The sequence below is a fragment of the Netta rufina genome, assembly GCF_964035555.1.
Source record: "Netta rufina genome assembly, chromosome: 23".
Lineage (NCBI taxonomy): Eukaryota > Metazoa > Chordata > Aves > Anseriformes > Anatidae > Netta > Netta rufina.
The window spans coordinates 598,883-617,632 of record NC_140147.1 but is presented as its reverse complement, the minus strand read 5'-3'; the positions used below and the strand labels follow the sequence as shown (position 1 = coordinate 617,632).

The following is an 18,750-nucleotide window of genomic DNA, read 5'->3' as shown; positions in this document are numbered from 1 at the left end:
GGGGGGGATTTGGGCAGCATCCTCTGCCCGGGGATGGGATGGGGACACAGCTGTCTCCCCCCTCGCAGGCACTGCGGGTGTCGGCGCCTCAAGAAGCCGCCCCAAAAATTTGCCAGGATGAGCACGAAGGCGGGCACAGCCCTGCAGGGGTGCTGTGGGGTCCGAGCGTGAGTGAGGCACTGTGCGGGTATGGCAAAAAAACCCCGGGCAGTGTGAGCTGTGATGGCCACAGCCACCTGCAGGCAAGGGAGGACAAAAAGGCTGAGTTCCTTTGTGCACCTGACAGCACTTTGTCTGCTTTCTTACCACGACAATGTGATAAGAGACCTCTGCTCTAGTAACCAGGGGAGTTTGGGGTAAATATAGACACGTATGGGGGCTTTAAGCAGGAGAACTCAAAGGTTTGCGTAAAACCGAAACTGCTCCATCCAGTCTGAGAGCAGCTTTCCCTTGCTGATGGGCTCAGCTCAGGCACGGGATCTGCACATCACTTCCAAAAGAGAAACACTTTAAACACCCTGCGTGCCTTCAGCATGAACAGAAAAAGTAAACCTGTCTGAAAACCTTACAGGGTGGGTCACCTTGAGCTGAAACGAGGCACCGGTCTGCGAGTTGCAGCGCACGCACCACGGAACTGAAGGGCCGGGTACATCGGGGCTTTGTTTCCTGCTCACAGGCGAGGTGTCAGATTTAGGTCACCCTGCTCGGTGCTCAAGCTGCAGCTCCCACGAGCACCTTTCAGTACAACCCTAACACGCTCAGACATGGCACGATGCAACACGCAGAGAGCGTGAAATATGGCAGGAAGCGAAGGGAGCGGGCATCCACGAGCTGCTGTGCAGAACCGCTGCGTTTCAAGGCTTGTTTCCCCCGGGGGACCGCGGCTCCTGCAGCAGCTCTCCCAACATCTCAGCGGTAACAGGATCCCGGGTCCCTCCTGCACTTAGAGCAGGACTTTTGCCGCCAGCATGAATAAAACCCTGAAGCATTGAGCCCAGGGAAGGGGGGTGCACACACACATATATATAATTTCATCCACTCGGCAGATCCAGCTGTACAAAGTTCTCCCAGGCCCCTGGAAGCGAGGGGGTCGCCTTCCCCTCCCGGCTCACCTATAGGGTTACGCAGCCCCAGCAGCGAGCACCAAGCCGGCCCCGAGCCCATTAGAGGGGTGTACGGTTACAGCAAGGCCCCCGAGCCCAGCGCAGGCTAAACCCACTTAAAAGAAGGAAAAAAGCCAGGTGTTTCGTCACCCCAGCCCCACCACCACAGCCACTCATTTCAACAGCCAGGAGAAAGCCGGGACACATCTCAGCGGGGCTGCCAAGCCCTGGTGCAAACCCCTTTGTGGGTTTGTGTGGGTGAGCAGCGGGACCCCCCCCAGCACAGCACCCCCCCAGCACAATGCATGGAAACCCGCAGCCACCTGCATGGAAAAAGCCAACCCGGGCTGTCTTTGCAACTTATTTATTTATGAAGTGTGAGGTAATGAAGAAAGTGCTAAATCCGACCACAGTGTTAACTCTAACGGTTCTCAGCAGGTCAGCGGGACCCGGCGGGGCCGTCCCTGCCAGCACCCCGGGGTGCCCCCCCATCAGGCACAGCCCAAAGCGCCGCCAGGGATTTTAAGCGGCTGCTGGCCAGGGGGTGCTCACAAGGATGGGGGGAAACGAGGAAAAACCCCTGTTATTGCAAGAGGGTGGGATGGAGAGCTGCAAGGTGGAAAGCAGCCCCTGCCAGGACTCGGCTCAAGGGTCCAGCAGGAATGAGCCCCTTCCTGATCTCCATAAAGTGCAGCAGGACGGAGCCTTCCCCGACAGCAGGAGCCCCCCACCCCTCCAAAAAAGTTTTTTATATATATATAAAAAGCAAACTCTTTACCAATACTTCTCAAAAAGTGGTACAAAAATACAGTATAAAAACACAGCCTCCAGTATAAGACTCGCAGTTACAGCAGCAGGTTCTAGAACACAAAAATCCAAGACAAGCTACTGCACCAAGTGGTAGGAGAGTGAGGTACGGTCCAGCCGAGCCACGGGCACGCCACGAGCAAGGGGATCATGGCTGGGACACTGCTCAGAGCGGGTCACATCCCGCTGGGATCCCCCTGAACACGCTGGGACCCACCGAAGCAGATTGTGGTGCTTTGGGGTGTTTAGGCAGGGTGGGGGCCTGGTGCAGCTCCCAGCAGGGCTGTTAGTGACCAGCAGCCGGGGGCTGCCAGCGAGGTGGAAGAGTGGAGCCCCTGAATCAGAGAAGTCACTTGAGGAAGCTTCACCAGGAGACATCTAACAGCTCCCAGTGCCCACAGGCAGCTGCAGGCAGGGGGGTGTCCCAGGGGGGCCCCACCTCCATCAGCAGCGCCGCAGCCGCCCCTTGTGCAGCGGCCACCACGCGCTCCTGCCCCCAGGAGCGAGAGTTCGACAGCTAACCAAAAATCAAAAATGTGCAAATTGAGAGGGACGCGGGGCTGGTGCGAGGGCCGGGGTGGGGGCGGGTTCGTGCTAGTGCCCCTTGAGGTGAGCAATCCGTCTGAGCAGCTGGCTCTGCTGCAGCCGCAGCTGCTGCTTCTCGGCCGCCATCCTCCTCTCGGCACTGATGAGCGACTGCAGGTACTCGGAGGACTTGCTCAGGATCACCACCTTGGGCGTCTTGGGGCAGCTGGCCAGCCCGGGCACCTGGTCCCGCAGCGCCAGGAAGCGCGAGCGCAGGTCGTTGCGCCGCTTGCGCTCCAGGTAGTTGTGGTTTTTCCTCTTGGCCACGTCCTCGCTGTCGGAGCCGGGGCTGGTGCCGGCTTTTGGCAAGCCGGGCTCGGGCAGCGTGCCAGGAGGGGTCGGCTCCGTGGTGCTGAGCGGCTCCTCCTCGTCCCGCCGGGGTGGCTCCGGCTGGGGACAGGCGTCCGGCGGCGAGCGGGCGGCGTAGTTGTGCTGCTGCTGGTGGATGGAGATGTGGAAGCGTTTCATGCAGGGGTCCAAGGGGTCGGCGCGCAGCGTGATGGTGACCGGCTGCCTCAGGCTGAGCGACTGCCTCTTCTCCACCGTCACCACGTCGATCTCCTCGCCTTCTGCTCAGAAGGGACACGGCAAAGAAATCCCCGTGAGCTGGGAGCCCCTCGTGGGCTCCCCACAGCACCATACACCCACCCCACCGAAGTTTGGTGATGCTCTGCAAAAGCATCCCATGACCTCCGGCAGGGATTACACGACTTGGATGCTCTCGCAGTGCCCCCACACCGGAGGATTTCCCTGCACATCCACGCACCCCGAGCCCAGGCTGGGGCCTCGCTTCTGCACCAGGAGCAACGCGTGCAAAGCGGCAACAGGCGAGAAGTGCCCGAGCCCACCTGCGGGAGGGGTCAGCGGGATGCTGGGGGCCAGGACGGGCCCTAACCCCATGAGCAGCCCACTCTGAGCCCCCCATGTCCCATCGGGGCTGTGGATGGGGCCGTGGGGCAGCGCTGCCCTTTGTTCCCCCGGCTCCTGCGACCCCCCCGGGGCCCTCCCAAGCCGCGAGCCCCCTCGCAGCCGGGGCCAAACCCCCCGGGTGGCCAAAGGGAGCCCTCTGGGAGGGGGCAGCGGCGAGGCCCGAACACCCCCCAGCCCCCAACTCGTCCCCGCGCGGCCCCGCCACGTGCGCGCCCCCGTGCCCCCCATTCCCATTAATAAAAGTCGGGCAGCGAGGCCCCGCCCTCGGATCGCTCCCATTGGCTGCTCGGCGGTGCCGGCCCCACCCCGCCGGCCCCCCATTGGCCCCCGCGGCCGCCCGTCGGCGGGCATTGTTCGCACGCTGTTGCTTTTTGTTCGGCGCCCACGTGGCGAGGCCGGGCCGGGACCCCCGCAACCGGGACCCCCGGGACCCCCGCGCCCCCGGCCCCTGCCCCCGCCGGGCCGGGCTAAGCCTCTTAGAGCCGACCCGCTTACGGCCCGCGGGCCCCTAATGCCATTAGTGCCCGCCCCGCGCGGGGCGCCGCCGCCGGCAGATTTCTTAACGGGGTCACGGCACGGCGGGGCCGCGCTACCGGGCGGCTAACGGCGGGGGGGGCGGAACAGGACCGGTGCGCATCCCCCCCCCGGCCTCGGGAGGAGGGGGCGTAGGAAAGTCGGAGCTGGGGGCCCCGCACAGCCCCGGGGGTGCCGCAGCCGTCGGGGAGGTCCCGCCCGCCCCGGAGCAGCCCGGGGCTGCCTCGCCTTTTGGCCCGGGGGGGGCTGCGGCGGCTCCCACCGGCAGCAGAGCCCCCCCGCAGGGCCGGGGAAAACTTTCCCGAGCGAGGCGTGAGCTCGCCCCTCGCCAGCGGGGACGGTGAGCGGGGGGCCGGGGGGAGCCGCCTGCGGGGGGGGCACGGAGCCACCGAGCGGGAGCCCCCGGGCAGGGGAGCGGCCGAAGGGACCCGCGTGGGGGGAGCCGGGCCCGGGGCTCGCCCGCAGCCCCCCCGAAGGCGCTGCCCCGCGGGAGGCCCCGCGTGGGTGCGGGGGGAGCGCCGCGCCCCGCTCCTTACCGGAGTCGCTCTGCCCCTCGGATCCCGAGGATGCGGGGACCTTGCTGTCAGCCAGCGGGCAGAGGAAGACGGCGGCGGGGTCCACGCAGTCGCTCACCGAGCTGCTGAAGCCCAAATCCTGGCCGAAGGAGGGTTTGTGGGGGGCCGCCCTGGGCGGGCCCGGGGCGAGTTTCTCCGTCATGGCCTTCTCCAGGCGCTCCCGGGCCGAGAAGCCGCTCCACATGCAGTCCCGCAGGATGAAGGCGCTCAGGTTGCCGAAGATGGGGCCGGGGCCGAGCAGGTACTCGGGCTCCTCCGGCCGTGCCGGGCCGCCCGCCCGCTCCTCCGCGCCCCCTCCCCAGCATTTATCGCCGGGGGAGCCCAGGGGCGAGCGGGGGGGCGTGGGGACGAGCTCGAACTTCTTCCAGATGTCCTCGCTGGGCGCCGTGGAGCGGTGGAAATCCTCCCCGGCGTCGTGGTCGTAGAAGTAGTGCGGGGACGGGTCCCGCTCCATCTCGGCATGGGGGGGGTGGGGGCGGAACGGGGGCACCCCCGGGGCTCCCCCAGCCCAGCTCAGGCCGGGGGCGGCCCCCCCGCACCCAGCTCGCCCGGCGCTGCGGGTGGCGGCGGCGGCGCCGGCAGCGGGCACCGAGCCGGGACGGCGGGGCATTGTTCCCCCCCCTCTCTTATAGCCTGTCTGCGGCCGGCGGCCCCGCCCCTCGTCCAATCGTCGCGCTTAGATTTGCATAAGGGGCGTGGCCCCGCCTCTCGCCCCCGCCCCCCGGTGGCCGTGCCTCAGTTTCCTCGGGCGCGGGGCGCGGCGGAGCCCCCGGTGCGGCGGGGCCGGGCGCAGCTCGCTGGGGGTCAGATTCTTGCCCTGGACGTAAATTTGCACGATTCCCAACCAAATCGCGGCGCGGGGCGTGACAATGGAGCAGGGCGGGCTTGAAGGGAGAGAGAGCATCACCGCGAGCCGCGGGGCTCCTGCATCCCATGGACCCCCCCCGGGGGAATGAGCTGCACCGGGCAGCACCGGGCGGGCTGCGGAGCGCTGGGGGGGCCGGGGCTGTCCCGCTGAGTGCAGCTCCCCTCCCGGCCCCGGGAGAGGTTGGGGTTCGGGGACCCCCTTACCAGCACTGCGGAGCTGGGATCCCTGCAGGGAACACCGGGGCTGGGGGCACCCGGGCCGAGGGGGGGGCGTGCAGCCCTGCCACCAAACCGGGGCTGGGGACAAGTCGTGGGAGGCTTCGCCCGCTGCCAGACAGCCCCAGGAGCCCCTTCCTGCCCGCCTCCTACCTGCGCAGGCTGAGCCGGGAGCTTCGCCACCAGCTCCCACAGAGAGGAGGCCAAAATAAAGAGGGGGGGGACACGGGAATGCCAGAAAACCGTCACTGGGAGCCGCGGAGATCGGCTCTCTGCTGGAACCTGAGAGGCAGCGCTGGGCACCGACACTGTCTGCCTCCTGGGGACGTCCCCGCCGGCAGCAGGGGGCACAGAGCTGGGAGCCAGGGGCTGTGCAGGGTGCAGCAGAGCTCTCTCCACGTGCAGCTCCCCCAGTTTGTGCCCCTCCAGCACCGAAGTCCTTCTAGAAAGGGCTACGAGCACCACGAAACGACAGCAGCATTGTCACAGGTGTCACCGCACAGCCTGGGATGAGCAGCTCCCCCCAGCACTCCCCCACCGCCCCGTGTCCCCACAGTGTCTCAGCCCCACTGGACCCAGCCCCACATCCCAGGCAGGGGGCGGCTGGCAGTGCCCTGCTCAGCACCCAGGGGTGTCAGGGCTGCAGGATCGGTCCCAGCCAGCACCGCTAGGAGCCGTGGGGCTGGGGACGCGTCCCTGGCTGCATCCCTGGTCCCACAGGGAGCCATCGCCCCTGTCCAGGACCAGCACGGACCAGTGAGGCCAGCCCAAGTGCGGCCCCGCGTTGTCCTGCGTGGCCCGGTACAGCCCAGCGCAGCCCAGAACGGAGCGGCAGAGCCCAGCGCTGCCCAGAATAGACCACAATGGTCCAGCACAGGTCGGCATCAGCCAGTACAGCCCAGGCCAACCCCACACGGACCTCCCCATCCCTCCCCATCCCTCCCCATCCCTCCCCATCCCGCCCCGGCCCGTCCCTGCCCGTCCCCTCGGGGCTCAGCAGTCGCCAGCGGCGGGCGACGGGCGCCACCTGCCGGGATCGGGGCTCGGCTCCAGCCCCCAGAGCCCAGCTCCAGCCCCCAGAGCCCAGCTCCAGTCCCCAGTGCCAAGCTCCAGCTCCCAGTGCCCAGCTCCAGCTCCCAGCTCGGGCTCTGGGTGCCCCCAGCTGAGCAGGAGCAGGGTCTCGGGGGCTACGCACGGCTCCGTGCCTCAGTTTCCCCGCTGCCAAACCGGGGGACAGCCGGGGGGAGGCGGGGAGCAGGGCCTGCAGCGGGCACAGGGGTGGTGCCTGCCCCACTGCCCCGAGCATGGGGGATGCCCCAGAGCTGCCCCAGCCCCTTCCAGGCTGGGTTGGGGTGCAGCTGCACCTACAAAGCTTGGCCAGCCCCAAGCACCTGGCTGGCACAGCAAGGGGGGTGCTGAGCCTGGCAGGAGGGGCTGGCAGAGGGAGAGACCCCACACACTGTGCTATGGGGTCCCCGTGATGGCCCCAGCACCCCACGTGCCCTCCCACCCATGCAGAGCAGCCCTGAGCATCCCGATCCCCCCCACAGGCCCCGCACAGCCCAGGGAGCGCAGGGGAAGCCCCCCCTTTCTCTCCTAAACACATCTCCTTCAGCAGGCGCTGAGCTGCCAGGGGGCTGCGGAGCCTCCTCCTGCCCCCGTGCCATGGGGGCGAGCTGGGGACAGGGGCTCAGGGCTGGTGACAGAGCTGGCACTGCCCGGAGGCACCAGCAAGGCTCCTCCGTCCTACAGCTCACAGCCACATCTCCATCCCCCTCCCATTTCCTTCCCCCTCCCCGGTGGCCTCGGGACCTCTCCCGGTTTTCCCAGGGCGCGGCCGGAGCTCGGCCCAGCTTCAAGGAGCTGCGGATGCTTTGAGGGTGCGGAAGCACCGCTGGAGAGGGGCTGGAGGGGCCACGCAGCCCTTTGAGCCCGGCCTCACCAGGTGCTCGGCAAACACGATCTGAGAGCCTCTCGTGGCGCCAGCCCTGTGCCAGCTGTGCAAACAGGGGCGGGCGGGCGGGCGGCTGCTCCGGGGCATCCAGCAGGGCCAGGAGCTGCCACGGGCTGTGCAGGCTTCTCACCACGCTGCCCTGGGCTGGCACGGATCTGCAGGAGCTGCTGCAGCCCAGCCAGCAGCTGGCACAGCTCCAGCGTGCGACACCTCGGTGCCCTTTGGATCCCCGCTGACAGCAGGGCTGGACTTTGAAGCTCTGGACAGCAGCGTTTCCCCACGGGGCACCCCAGTGGGCACCCTGAGCTCCGGGCTCTGCCTCTGGCCAGCCCCATCCTGAAGCAGCCTTCGAGCCACCCTGCTGTCCCCAGGGGGCTCCCAGGTCCCCAGGGGCAGCGAGGCTGCGAGCCCTCTGCTAACGTGCCCCCCCAGCCCCCTCCTGTCCCCCCAGTGTTGCGACACGCTCCCCGGGTCCCGCGGGAGAGGTTTGGGCAGCGCAGGACGCGAGCTGCGTGCTGCTGTGCACCGCATCCCCTTTGTCCCCGTGGCCGTGGGGGCTGGCCAGGCCCTTGCGAAACGCCTGTCTGAGGCCCTGCGGGGTGCAGGAGCACCACAAAACACAGCCCATGAAACACGGCCTGGCTGCATGGGGCCAGCGCTCAGAGCCCCGGGGAGCTGGGGCTGGGGCACAGCAAACCACCCTGAATCCTGCAGGCAGCAAAGTCCAGCGAGCACAGAGGGAAACATGGCCCCAGCCCCGGCCCTGGCACCTCTTTGCCCCCCCCAGGACACAACGTGCCCATGCTCTGCCCCACGCCAAGAGGTGCCTCGAGCTCAAGGGGTGCCCCGCAGCTTGGCCAGGCTGTGCCCAAGCAGGGGAGTGGTGCCACTGCCAGCAGCAGCCTGTGCCCCCCGAGTGGCTCCAGGCTTGCTGCTGTCAGTCCCCAGCCTCCCCTTCCTGTCCCCTGTCCCCTGTCCCATCCCGTCCCTGTCTGGTTTCGGGTGTGCTCACACTTGCTCGGCCCGGCTCTGAGCCGTGCCAGACCCGTGACACACGCAGGCAGGGCGGCAGGCGTGGCGGCAGAGCCAGCACCCAGCAGAGCAGCCCTCAGCCCCATCCTTGTCCCCATCCCCGTCCCCATCCCTGTCCCTGTCCCTGCTGCAGCCACATTCCTCGGGGCTGGCCCTCGGCAGCTCCTTTATTGTTGTGAGGATTCCCCGGAGCATCAGCCTGGGAGGAAGGTTCAGCATCCCCCCTCCCAGATATTGTGCGGGAGAAAATCCTCCTAATCCCGGGAAATCCTGGTCTTTCTGCCTCTCCTGCTTCAGACGCGAGGCAGGGCTGCGCCTACCTGGCAATCCCCCACAAAAGGGCCGCTCATTGTTCTCCCAAAGCCTGCGCCTGCCCAGGAGGCAGCTCCAGCACTTAGCTCAAGGACAGGAATGCCGAAAGTGTTGGGAGTGCTCGGCCCCTCCAGGCACCCCGTGAGTGCCCTGTGCTCCCCCAAAAGGTGCTGTGGTGAGGGAAACTGAGGCACAGAGCGGGGTACTGCAGATCCTGGCTGATCACCCCCCCGCAGCAGATCCCTGCTTACACACGGCCGGGGAGCAGAGCACCCCAGGCATCGATCAGGCCATGGTGCTGCTGTGCTGGGTGCTGCTCTGGGTGCAGTGCTGGGTGCTGTGCCAGGTGCCACGCTGGGTGCTGTGCTGGGTGTCACCTTGGGTGCTGCTCTGGGTGCCACGCCGGGTGTCACGCCGGCTGTGCTGTGTGGCCCCATCCCATGGCGCGGCTCGGTGCGATCTTTGGACCCGGATGGCCTGAGCAGAGCAGGGCTGGTGGCTGCCATGGAGGTGACACGGCGCCGACACTTTGGTTTTGTTGGAAGGGGCCACCAGAGGCCAAGCCTCAGCCCCAGCCCTCGGCCTTCCCCTCGTGGGACGCCGCAGCACCCCGGGGTGCCTGGTGCCTGCTGCTGGGACCTCTGCGGCTCCCACTGCCAAGGCTGCTTCTGGAGCCCTCAATGTCTGGAAGTGTTTTAAACAAACAAACCACAAAGCCAAGTTCCTCACTGCCAGGCGATTCCAGGAACTGGGTTTTTAAGAGAATTAACTAACCTGGGGCTTCATGGCAAAATCGAGATCACACTCGCTGGTTTGGGAGGAGGGCACCAGGCACTGAAGTGAGTGCATGTGTCTGCACGGGGGCTTCGTCCTGGTGCTTCTGAAGCGCCCCCATAACACCATTTCCCCTCTTGTTTCTCCCCATTTGGGGACTATTTGGGGCAATTCGAGCTGGAAGGGGCTTCTGAGGGGCGCCTCGTGCAACCCCTGCAAGGGACGGGGACAAAGGGGGGCACAGGGGCTGAGCGGGGGGGGCAGCAGGAGGGGGCTGGGGGCTGGAGGAGGCGGCAGGAGGAGGAGGAGGAGGAGGAGGAGGAGGAGGAGGAGGAGGAGGAGGAGGCAGGGCCGGGGGGGGGCGGCGCGGTCGGGGCGGGGCGGTCCCGGTAGAAGCCGGCCGGGCGGCGGGGCCGGGCCCCATTCATCGCGCTCGGCATGGCCGGGGGCGGCGGCGCGGAGCGGGCCGGGGTCGCGGTGGCCGCCGCGGGGCTCCTGGCGCCCGCCCGCCGCCAGTCCCGACGCAGGGTGAGCCCCGTCCCCGTCCCGTCCCCGTCCCGTCCCCGTCCCTTCCTTCCCGGTCCCTTCCTTCCCGGTCCCTTCCCGGTCCCGTCCCGTCCCTCCCGTCCCGTCCCGGTGCCGCTGACCCCGCCGCGTTTCAGGAGTGCCGGGAGCGGCTGTCGGTGTGCAGCAAGCTGTGCTACGCCGTCGGAGGGGCCCCGTACCAGACCACGGGCTGCGCGCTCGGCTTTTTCCTGCAGATCTACCTCCTGGACGTGGCGCAGGTACGGGGGGGGCTGGGGGCTGCGGGGGGCTGGGGGCGAGTGGTCCCGGTCCTGGTCCCGGTCCCGCCCGCGGCCGCCCCGTGCCTCAGTTTCCCCGGGCTGGGACCGGGACGCGGCCCCTGGGGAGCTGCAGGACCGGCGGGGGGGGGGCCTGGGAGCCCCGGTACCGGCTGCTGGGACCCACTGTGGGGCTGTGGGAGTGGGGAGGGCCCACATCGGTTTCCCCGGTCCTGTGGGGGGAGGCACAGAGGCCCTGGGACCTGATCCTGCTCCCCAACGGACACCAGGTCCCATGGGGGGGCAGCCAGAGGGGTCTTGGATATCGGCGGGGGCAGCCCGGGGGCTCTGCCCTCACGCAGGAACTCGTCCCTGCAGCTGGACCCCTTCTATGCCTCCATCATCCTGTTCGTGGGGCGAGCCTGGGACGCCATCACGGACCCCTTGGTGGGCTTCTTCATCAGCAAAACCCCATGGACCCGCTTCGGCCGCCTCATGCCCTGGTAAGAGCCGCCTGCAGCGCCCGCTGCCCCTGCCCAGCACCACCGGGTCCGTGTGGGGCAGCCCCTGCCCGCAGCCCCCTCACCCCAGTGGGGTGCTGAGTGCCCCACAGAGCCCGAGGTGCTGCCAGCAGCAGGGGGTTGCTGTGCCCTGTTATCCCCCCCGGCCCCATATGAGCTGCACTGGGTTTTCCTCTGCTCCACTACTCCTGGAGCTGCTCCAGCCCCCGGAGCTGCCCCGGTGCCGTGCTCGGGCGCTGGGCTTGGCTCATGCGGCAGCCACCGACCTGTGCCCGGTGGCAGGGACACGTTGCCAGCAGAGCAGGTGGCATCGTGGCCGTGGGGAGGAGGGACAGGGGTGTGTGTGCCGACGTGGGGTGCTGGGGCACCAGCTGATGGTCACGAGGACGTGGCTCCAGCAGGAACAGCAGCGGTCCGGCCCCGGTGTCTGCACGTGGGTGCTCACACCACCACTGGGCGCTAACAGGGGGGCTAAGGGGGGGTTGGGGCAGCTGGGGGTGTTCACAAAGCCCCAAAGGAACTGTGCGTGGGACGAGGCAGGACGTCCCCAAACACCTGCCCTGTGCGGGACAGCGAGCGTTGTGGTCCCAGGAGCAGGAGAAGGGCTGCAGGGCAATAATGCCCGAGTGCGGACCCGGTGGCACGTCCCGTGCCGAAATAACGCCCGCGGGATCGCCGAGATACAGCACAGCGAAGGGGCTGGGCAGGGGGGGTGCAATTAGAGCCCTTTCCCCCGCAGATTATACCCTCTGCTTCCAGGGCTCCCAGGAATAGCTCCGGGCAGCGGTGCCGGCTGTTGTTGGAGGCAGGCTGGGCGCATGGCCCGAAATAGCTTCCCCCCAGCCGCACGGGTCTGGGGCCGGAGATTAGCACGGGGCTGGGCGTGCAGGATAGCCGCGCTCGGCCACGGCTCCGCGCTCCCTAATCTCAAGGAGGGGGTGGGGACGGAGCCGCCGCATTCCTCCAAATGGCTCTCGCCTCGTTAAAATTAGCCAGAGCCTTCGCTGAGCGCCGGGCCCCTCGGCGGAGCTGGGCGAGGAGCGTGCAGGTGGTGGTCGGGGCTCGGGGCGAGCAGCTGAGGCTGACCCGGATGGGGCTGAGCTGCCCCCAGCCGGGTGGGTTTGGGGTCCCCCAGCCATGTGGGGACGGGGCCGCCCTGGCTGCAGCCCTGCCTCAGTTTCCCTGTGTGTGAAGCCAGGAGCGTGGTGCTGTGGGACGTGGCTGTGGGACGGCCTCAGAGGCTGCTGCCCGTCCCCGAACCCTCGGTGTGCCCCGGTGTGGGTTTGCTGCCCGATGTCCTGCTGGGCTGCCCGGTGAGGCTGAGCCCGGCCGGGTGCCGGTGGCTCTGGCTCAAGGCACGGGGCTGCTCAAGATGGAGAGCGAGCTCAGATCGCCTCCCAGCCCTCCAGCTTTCTTCAGAAGTTCTCTTTCATCACGTTTCCTTCCGGCACCTCATCTCCTGGCTTTGCCCTCCCCTGCCCCATTCCCGGAGCCTTTTCCTGCTCCCCAACCCCCCACCCGGCTTCCTGGTGACCCAAACTTTCCCTTGACGTGGAGGTGACCTCAGAGTTCCCGGTCAGCTCTGACCCCTGCCAGCTCCTCGTTTACAAACGGTTAAGTGCCAAGAAAGGGGCGTGCGAGCGCCACAAAGGAACACGCCATCACACGCGGCCAATGAGCGGGCGAACGCGCCGGGGCTGCCTCCTCCGAGCCGCTTAGCCGCCCTGCCCGGCCCGGGGTAACTCGCAGTCACTCGCCCCCGCGCCCTCCGGGGCTCAGCCGGGGCTCAGCGCCCTCGTCCCGGCGCTGGGGGCCCCGCCAGGAGGTCCCGTGGGGGCTCGGGGCCGTGCGCGCGCTGGCAGCGTGGCAGCCGTGACGTGGTTCCCGTGTGCGGGGTGACTCACTGAGACCCTCCCCAGCTCCACGGCTGCGCGGCTGCGAGCGCGGGAGAGGTGTGGCTGGGGCTGCTTCGCCCCTGTCCTCCCCCCCGGGGTGACGTGCACGTAAAAAAATGTGCATGTGTTGGGTCCTGTCGGGTCCTGTGCGGCGCGTCTGCCTGCTCTCCATCCATGGAGATTTGGTTTCGCACCGCCCCCCCCCCCCCCCTCCAGCTTTAAATTTAAACTTTGCATCCTGTACGTCAGCGGGGTGGAAAGATCTGCCTGTACCCTCACTGCGGAGCGGCCGAGGGAGAGCCCTGACCTTGCGCAGCCCTGTCCCGCATCTGCTTCTGCTGGCTTAATTCTCGGACACAGCCTCCCTTCAGCAGTTTGTGGGGCACGGGGTGCTGGCAAATCCGCGAGCAAAACCGGCCTCCTAAACCGATCTGGACGCGGCCTCAAGGCTTGGATCAGTTCCTCAGGAGGAGGAGGGATTCCTCCCACCCCAGCGCCGGGGGACCCGGGAGCTTTCCCCGAGCCGTCCCCATCTGGGCTGCAGCGGGACGGGGGCTGTGGGATGCTCCGGGCGGCTTCTCGCTGCCACCCCCCCGCTGGCTGCCCCGCCAGGGCTGCCAAAAGCTCGGTGCTTGAGCAATCCCCCGCGAGCCCCAGCTGCACTTTGCGAGGAGGGAGGAGGCAGCCCGCTGCTCGCCCCGTCCAGGGGAATGGGGTGACGGGGGGACGCGGGCTCAGTACCCCCAGCCCTGCGGGCAGCAGGAGGCGACTCCGTCCCGCTGCCTGCGGGGAGGGCCGGGGCCGGGCTGGAAGCCGAGGGCAGGAGCACGCCGATCCCCTCCGCTGCGGCGGGGAGGCTGCCGGGGCAGAAGCTGCTCTTCCCTGGAAGTCTGAGTCAGCCCTTTCCCCTCCCAGCCCCTGGGACCCGCAGCTGGGCTGCGTCACCCCCTGGCACCCACCTCCTACCGGGGGTTAGAGCGGGGGGGGGCTGCCTGGGGCAGCTCGGGGACCCCCAAAATCAGGTGCCCGAGCCCCCACTGTCAGTGCAGTGGCAGGGGGAGCTGGGCAGTGGGTTTGCCATGAGCTGGTGAGGCTGACGCTGTGTCCTCCCCAAGGATCATCTTCTCCACGCCGTTCGCTGTCATCTCCTACTTCCTCATCTGGTTCGTGCCGAACATCTCCAGGGGCCAGGTGATGTGGTACCTCGTCTTCTACTGCCTCTTCCAGACCCTCGTGACGGTGAGTCGGGCTCTGCGCCTGCCGGAGCGGACGGGGCACGCGGCGGACACCCCCTGCCCCCCGCTGAGCCCCGCGGTGCCCCCGGCTCCTGCCCTGAGCTCTCCCCGTGCCGCCGCAGTGCTTCCACGTGCCCTACTCAGCGCTCACCATGTTCATCAGCAGGGAGCAGAGCGAGAGGGACTCGGCCACCGCGTACCGTAAGCATTTCCTTCCCCTCCCCACCGTGCCCGGGGGGCAGCTGCTGGGGGCTGCCCTCGGCCAGGAGCTGACAGGGCTCACCTATCTCACCCCCACCCCGAGGTCTGGGGGGGACCAGCATCACCCAGGGCTGCTCCAGCCCTCCCCGCTCCTCCTGCTCACAGCCGAGTGCCCGGAGCAGGGGACGGCAGCCCCGAGCCCCTGAGATTTTCCTGCTGCTCTGCCCTGTAGCAGAGCCGGGCGCTGCTTCACCTCCCTGCCTCAGTTTCCCAGCAGCTGCTCTCCCACCCTGCACACGTGGGGCCGTTCCCTCGGGCTCGGATGGGGCCGCAGGAGCGCTGTGCTGGCTCGGCCCCATCTGCACGGGGCAGCAAATTGGGGAGGGGGCAGCTGGGGGGGGGCTCGGAGCCCTGCGCTCAGTCCCGCTGCCTCCCCCCAGGCATGACGGTGGAGGTGCTGGGCACCGTGCTGGGCACCGCCATCCAGGGCCAGATCGTGGGCAAGGTGGTCACCCCCTGCATCCAGAGCCCCGTCTTCGTCAGTGAGAGCAACGCCTCGGCCTCCATGGGGGACGTGAACATGACGCACTACACCGGCTCGCTGATGGACATGGTGAGCCCAGGGCCCTGCCCTGCTCCCGGGCAGTGCCGGCTGCAGGCACGAGCCCTCCCTCACCGCTCCCCTTCTTGCGCAGAGGAACGCCTACATGGTCGCCGCGGGGGTCATCGGGGGGCTCTACATCCTCTGCGCCGTCATCCTGTCGGTGGGCGTGCGGGAGAAGAGAGGTGAGGCTGCAGGGGTGCGGGGAGGCACGGGGCTCCTGGAGGAGGGCTGCTGCACTGACCCGGCACGAGAGGCAAAGCCTGGAGCCTCTCATCCAGGGTCCCTCGGCCCCGGGGGGGGGGACAGGCAGTGCTGGGTTCCCCCAGGAGACCTGGGGAGGCTCTGCAGAGTGGCAGCGCTGTGGGCAGGAGCACAGAGCATCCCCGGTGTGTTGCAGCGCGGCCCCGAGGACTTAGCTCTGTGTGCTGGCAGATAAACCTTATCTCGCACAGCTTCAGCTGGCCAAGGTCGCTGGTGCCAGCTGGGGCATCCCCGAGTGAGGTGGGGTCCAAAGTCCGGAACTTTGTCCCTGCCATGCCTCTGCTCTGCGCCTGCTGCTTGTCCTGGGCAAATCAGCCCGGCCACCCCACGCCCCCTGGGGCTGAGGGACCCTGTGTGAGGGTGGGGGGTCCCTTCCCACATTGCAGGGAACTCAGCCACGTGGGGTGCTCTGTAGGCTCGGGGTGCTGCACCCCAGGGTGTCGTGCCCGTGGGTCTAATGCTGGGCTCGCTCTGCTCCCCAGAGTCCTCCGAGCTGCAGTCGGACGAGCCCGTCTCCTTCTTCCGGGGGCTGAAGCTGGTGATGAACCACGGCGCCTACATCAAGCTCATCACCGGCTTCCTCTTCACCTCGCTGGCCTTCATGGTGAGCGCCGCGGGGCTCAGGGGGCGGCGGGAGCCCGGTGGAAGCCCGGTGGGAGCCCGGTGGGCCGGGGACGTTGGGGGGGCAGCGGCCGCTGGGCTCTGCTCGGGGCCGGGGGTCTCCCCCTGACCGCTCTGCTCCTCCTTTGCAGCTGCTGGAGGGCAACTTCGCCCTCTTCTGCACCTACACCCTGGGCTTCCGCAACGAGTTCCAGAACATTCTCCTGGTCATCATGGTGCGTACAGCCCCTCTGGAGCCCCCTGGCTGGGGCAGTGTCAGGATGTTTGTGGTGGCATCCAGCATCTCCCCGGGGGCTGGCACGGGGAGGGAGGCCGGGGGCTGCGGGGACAGCGACCGAAGGTCCCCCGGGAGCAGGGGAGGGAGAAGGAGCCGCCGAGTGTCCTGCAAAGGCCGTGCTGGCTGGCAGGAACAGCACCGCCTTTGTTCCCGCATAAAGGCGGCCAGAGATGGGGAGGACAGGAGCCGTGGGGGCCTTTTGTCCGAATCTGGCCACTTATCTCCCTTCCCCCCGCCTGAGAACAGGAGCTTGGTGCTGGTGCCAGGACGGGGCACAGCAGCTCCTCGGAGCCCTTTCCACCCTCCCGGCCCCGTGGGGTGGGGAGGTGCGAGGTGCCAGAGCCCTGCGGGACCTGGCTGCTGGCCACGCCGTGCACGCGGTGGTGGCCGGATCGGGCCCCTTCCCACGCCCGGGATCAGCCGAGCCCTCGCCTGTCCCTGCGGGCTGGTGCTGGCCTCGTGCCCATGCCAATCCCCGGCTCTCCTGACCCTGCGTGGGGCAGGCGAGGGATGGGGTGAGGGATGGGGTGAGCACGGAGCAGGCGGTGCAGCCACGTGCCAGCACCTGGAACCCGGGGCGCTGGGTGAGGGGGGGCCCAAGAGCTGTGCCCCTGGGGGGACCCAGGCCAGCGGGTGACCCCCCGGCCCCTCTTCTGTAGCTCTCGGCCACCTTGACCATCCCCTTCTGGCAGTGGTTCCTCACCCGCTTCGGGAAGAAGACTGCTGTCTACGTGGGCATCGCGGTGAGTGGGAGCCCTCCAGCATGGCTGCAGCCTCTCCCCGTGGGCGAGCGGTGCTGAGACCCTCCTGGGGGGGTCAGAGCTGGGCAGGGGCTGTGGCCACCCCATCCCAGTGCCTGCCCCTCGTCCTGTGCTGTCACAGACGGGGCTGAGGCCAGTGGAGGTGGCTGCAGGCTCCGGCAGCACCGCTGCTCCTTGGCCATGCCTGGGCCGGGTGCCATGGAGGCTGACCTGGGATGTGTCCCCCCCGCAGCCTGCCATCCCCTTCCTCATCCTGGTGGTTCTCCTGCCCCGTAACCTCGTTGTCACCTACATCGTGGCCGTGGCGGCCGGGATCAGCGTGGCGGCCACCTTCCTCCTGCCCTGGTGAGTGCGGGTCCCGGTGCTGCTCTGTGCCAGGAGCGGGGCAGGCGCTCCCCAGTCCTCGGGGGGATTTGGGGACGGTTTCAGCCCCAGAGGGGGGATCTTGGAGGGAGATGCTCCCGGCAGGGACGGGCGGAGCGCTGTGCTCAGCACCCTGCCCTGCGCAGGTCCATGCTCCCGGATGTCGTAGACGACTTCAAGCTGCAGCACCCCGAGTCCCGCGGCCACGAAGCCATCTTCTTCTCCTTCTACGTCTTCTTCACCAAGTTCACCTCGGGGGTCTCCCTGGGCATCTCCACGCTCAGCCTCGAGTGAGTTCTTGTGCCAAGGGGCAGGGAGGCCGCTCTCGTGCCCCCACCCAGGGGTCCCTGCTCCCCAAAGGGGATGTGTGTGTGTTGGGGCTGTGTTTGTGTGTGTGTCGGGGGTGCTTAAATCCCACGGAGCTCCCTGCAGGGAGCAGGCTGCCTCCTGCAAGCCTTCTTCCTGAAGACCCCTTTGTGCACAGCTTCGCAGGGTACCAGACCCGGGGCTGCTCCCAGCCCAACGAGGTCAACTTCACGCTGAAGATGCTGGTGTCGGCCGTGCCCGTGGGCCTGATCCTGCTGGGCCTGCTCCTCTTCAACCTGTACCCCATCAACGAGGAGAAGCGGAGGGAAAACAAGAAAGCCCTGCAGGACCTGAGGTGAGCGGCGGCTCCGGGACCCGGTGTGGGGCGTGCGGGGGCAGGATCAGGCCCGGACCGGTCGGGAATGCTGCGGGAGCCGTGGGCGGCGGGGTGAGCAGCGCTGCCTCTCCCAATCCTGGGCTCCAGAGAGGTGGCGTGAAGGGCTCGGACCAGCGCGGCGCCCGCCCCGCTTGTGAAGGGCTGCATGGGGCCGTGAGGCAGCGCCAGGCCTTGCTTCACGCCCCCTTCCCCGCGCTTTCTCCCCAGGGAGGAGAGCAACAGCAGCTCCGAGTCAGACAACACAGAGCTACCCAGCGTCGTGTGACGGCGCCGCCAGCTCTGTGCCCGTCTGGGCCTGGGCCCGCAGAGAGCCGGTAGTGTACATTACACGGAGACCCCGGGGGGCTCCCCTGCCCCATGGGATGGTGCTGGTCCCACGGATGGTGCTGGTCCCACGGATGGTGCTGGTCCCACGGATGGTGCTGGTCCCAAGGGACAGCCCCGGTCCCGGGGGGCACGGAGCAGCACGGGGCCGCGGCCGGGGGATGGTTGGTGTACATTACACTGTCGGTGTGACCGCGCCGAGGACGTGGGCTCACCTCTGCTGTCTGTACATATGACACTAATTTAGAAAACTGTTTTTTTTTTTTTTTCTTTTTTTTTTTTTTATGGAGCTGAATTAACTTAATGATGTAAATATTAAACTGGTTTCTATTTGTACGTGTCTGTGCAGAATCTGAACTCCAGGGGTTGTTAATACGGATTCACACAAACGGGGGGGAAGGCTGCAGGCTGTGGGGAGGGGTCTGGCTGCTGTTCTGGGGGTGTCAGCCCCAGCCGGGTCCTGGTGCAGGGATTGGGGTCGGTGGCGGTGCCCGGCAGCCCCTTGCCCCGCTG

The 18,750-nt window shown here is 67.8% G+C and overlaps 2 protein-coding genes across 2 annotated transcripts; one reads left to right on the top strand and one right to left on the bottom strand.

The window, feature by feature from the left end:
* Positions 1 to 1,464: 1,464 nt before the first annotated feature.
* Positions 1,465 to 5,117, bottom strand: MYCL (MYCL proto-oncogene, bHLH transcription factor). Its single transcript, XM_084300619.1, has 2 exons — positions 4,496 to 5,117; positions 1,465 to 3,064 (listed from the first exon to the last, which is right to left on the bottom strand). The coding sequence occupies exons 1-2, from the start codon at positions 4,986 to 4,988 to the stop codon at positions 2,505 to 2,507; spliced, it is 1,053 nt and encodes a 350-aa protein (XP_084156745.1). The 5' UTR covers positions 4,989 to 5,117; the 3' UTR covers positions 1,465 to 2,504.
* A 4,982-nt stretch (positions 5,118 to 10,099) lies between these two features.
* MFSD2A (MFSD2 lysolipid transporter A, lysophospholipid) lies at positions 10,100 to 18,552 on the top strand. The gene is made up of 14 exons (XM_084300855.1): positions 10,100 to 10,217; positions 10,352 to 10,474; positions 10,850 to 10,974; positions 14,003 to 14,126; positions 14,245 to 14,323; positions 14,764 to 14,936; positions 15,019 to 15,109; positions 15,671 to 15,792; positions 15,941 to 16,024; positions 16,746 to 16,829; positions 17,080 to 17,192; positions 17,357 to 17,500; positions 17,695 to 17,871; positions 18,121 to 18,552. Exons 1-14 carry the CDS (start codon positions 10,128 to 10,130, stop codon positions 18,176 to 18,178), a joined length of 1,587 nt encoding a protein of 528 aa, XP_084156981.1. The 5' UTR covers positions 10,100 to 10,127; the 3' UTR covers positions 18,179 to 18,552.
* The last annotated feature ends 198 nt before the right edge of the window (positions 18,553 to 18,750 follow it).

Coding starts and splice junctions, on each gene's coding strand:
- MYCL (XM_084300619.1), bottom strand. CDS start 4,988: ATGGAGCGGGACCCGTCCCCGCACTACTTCTACGACCACGACGCCGGG. Junction 3,065..4,495: donor CGAGGGGCAGAGCGACTCCG/GTAAGGAGCGGG, acceptor CCTTCTGAGCAG/AAGGCGAGGAGATCGACGTG.
- MFSD2A (XM_084300855.1), top strand. CDS start 10,128: ATGGCCGGGGGCGGCGGCGCGGAGCGGGCCGGGGTCGCGGTGGCCGCC. Junction 10,475..10,849: donor ACCTCCTGGACGTGGCGCAG/GTACGGGGGGGG, acceptor TCGTCCCTGCAG/CTGGACCCCTTCTATGCCTC. Junction 15,793..15,940: donor TCACCTCGCTGGCCTTCATG/GTGAGCGCCGCG, acceptor CCTCCTTTGCAG/CTGCTGGAGGGCAACTTCGC.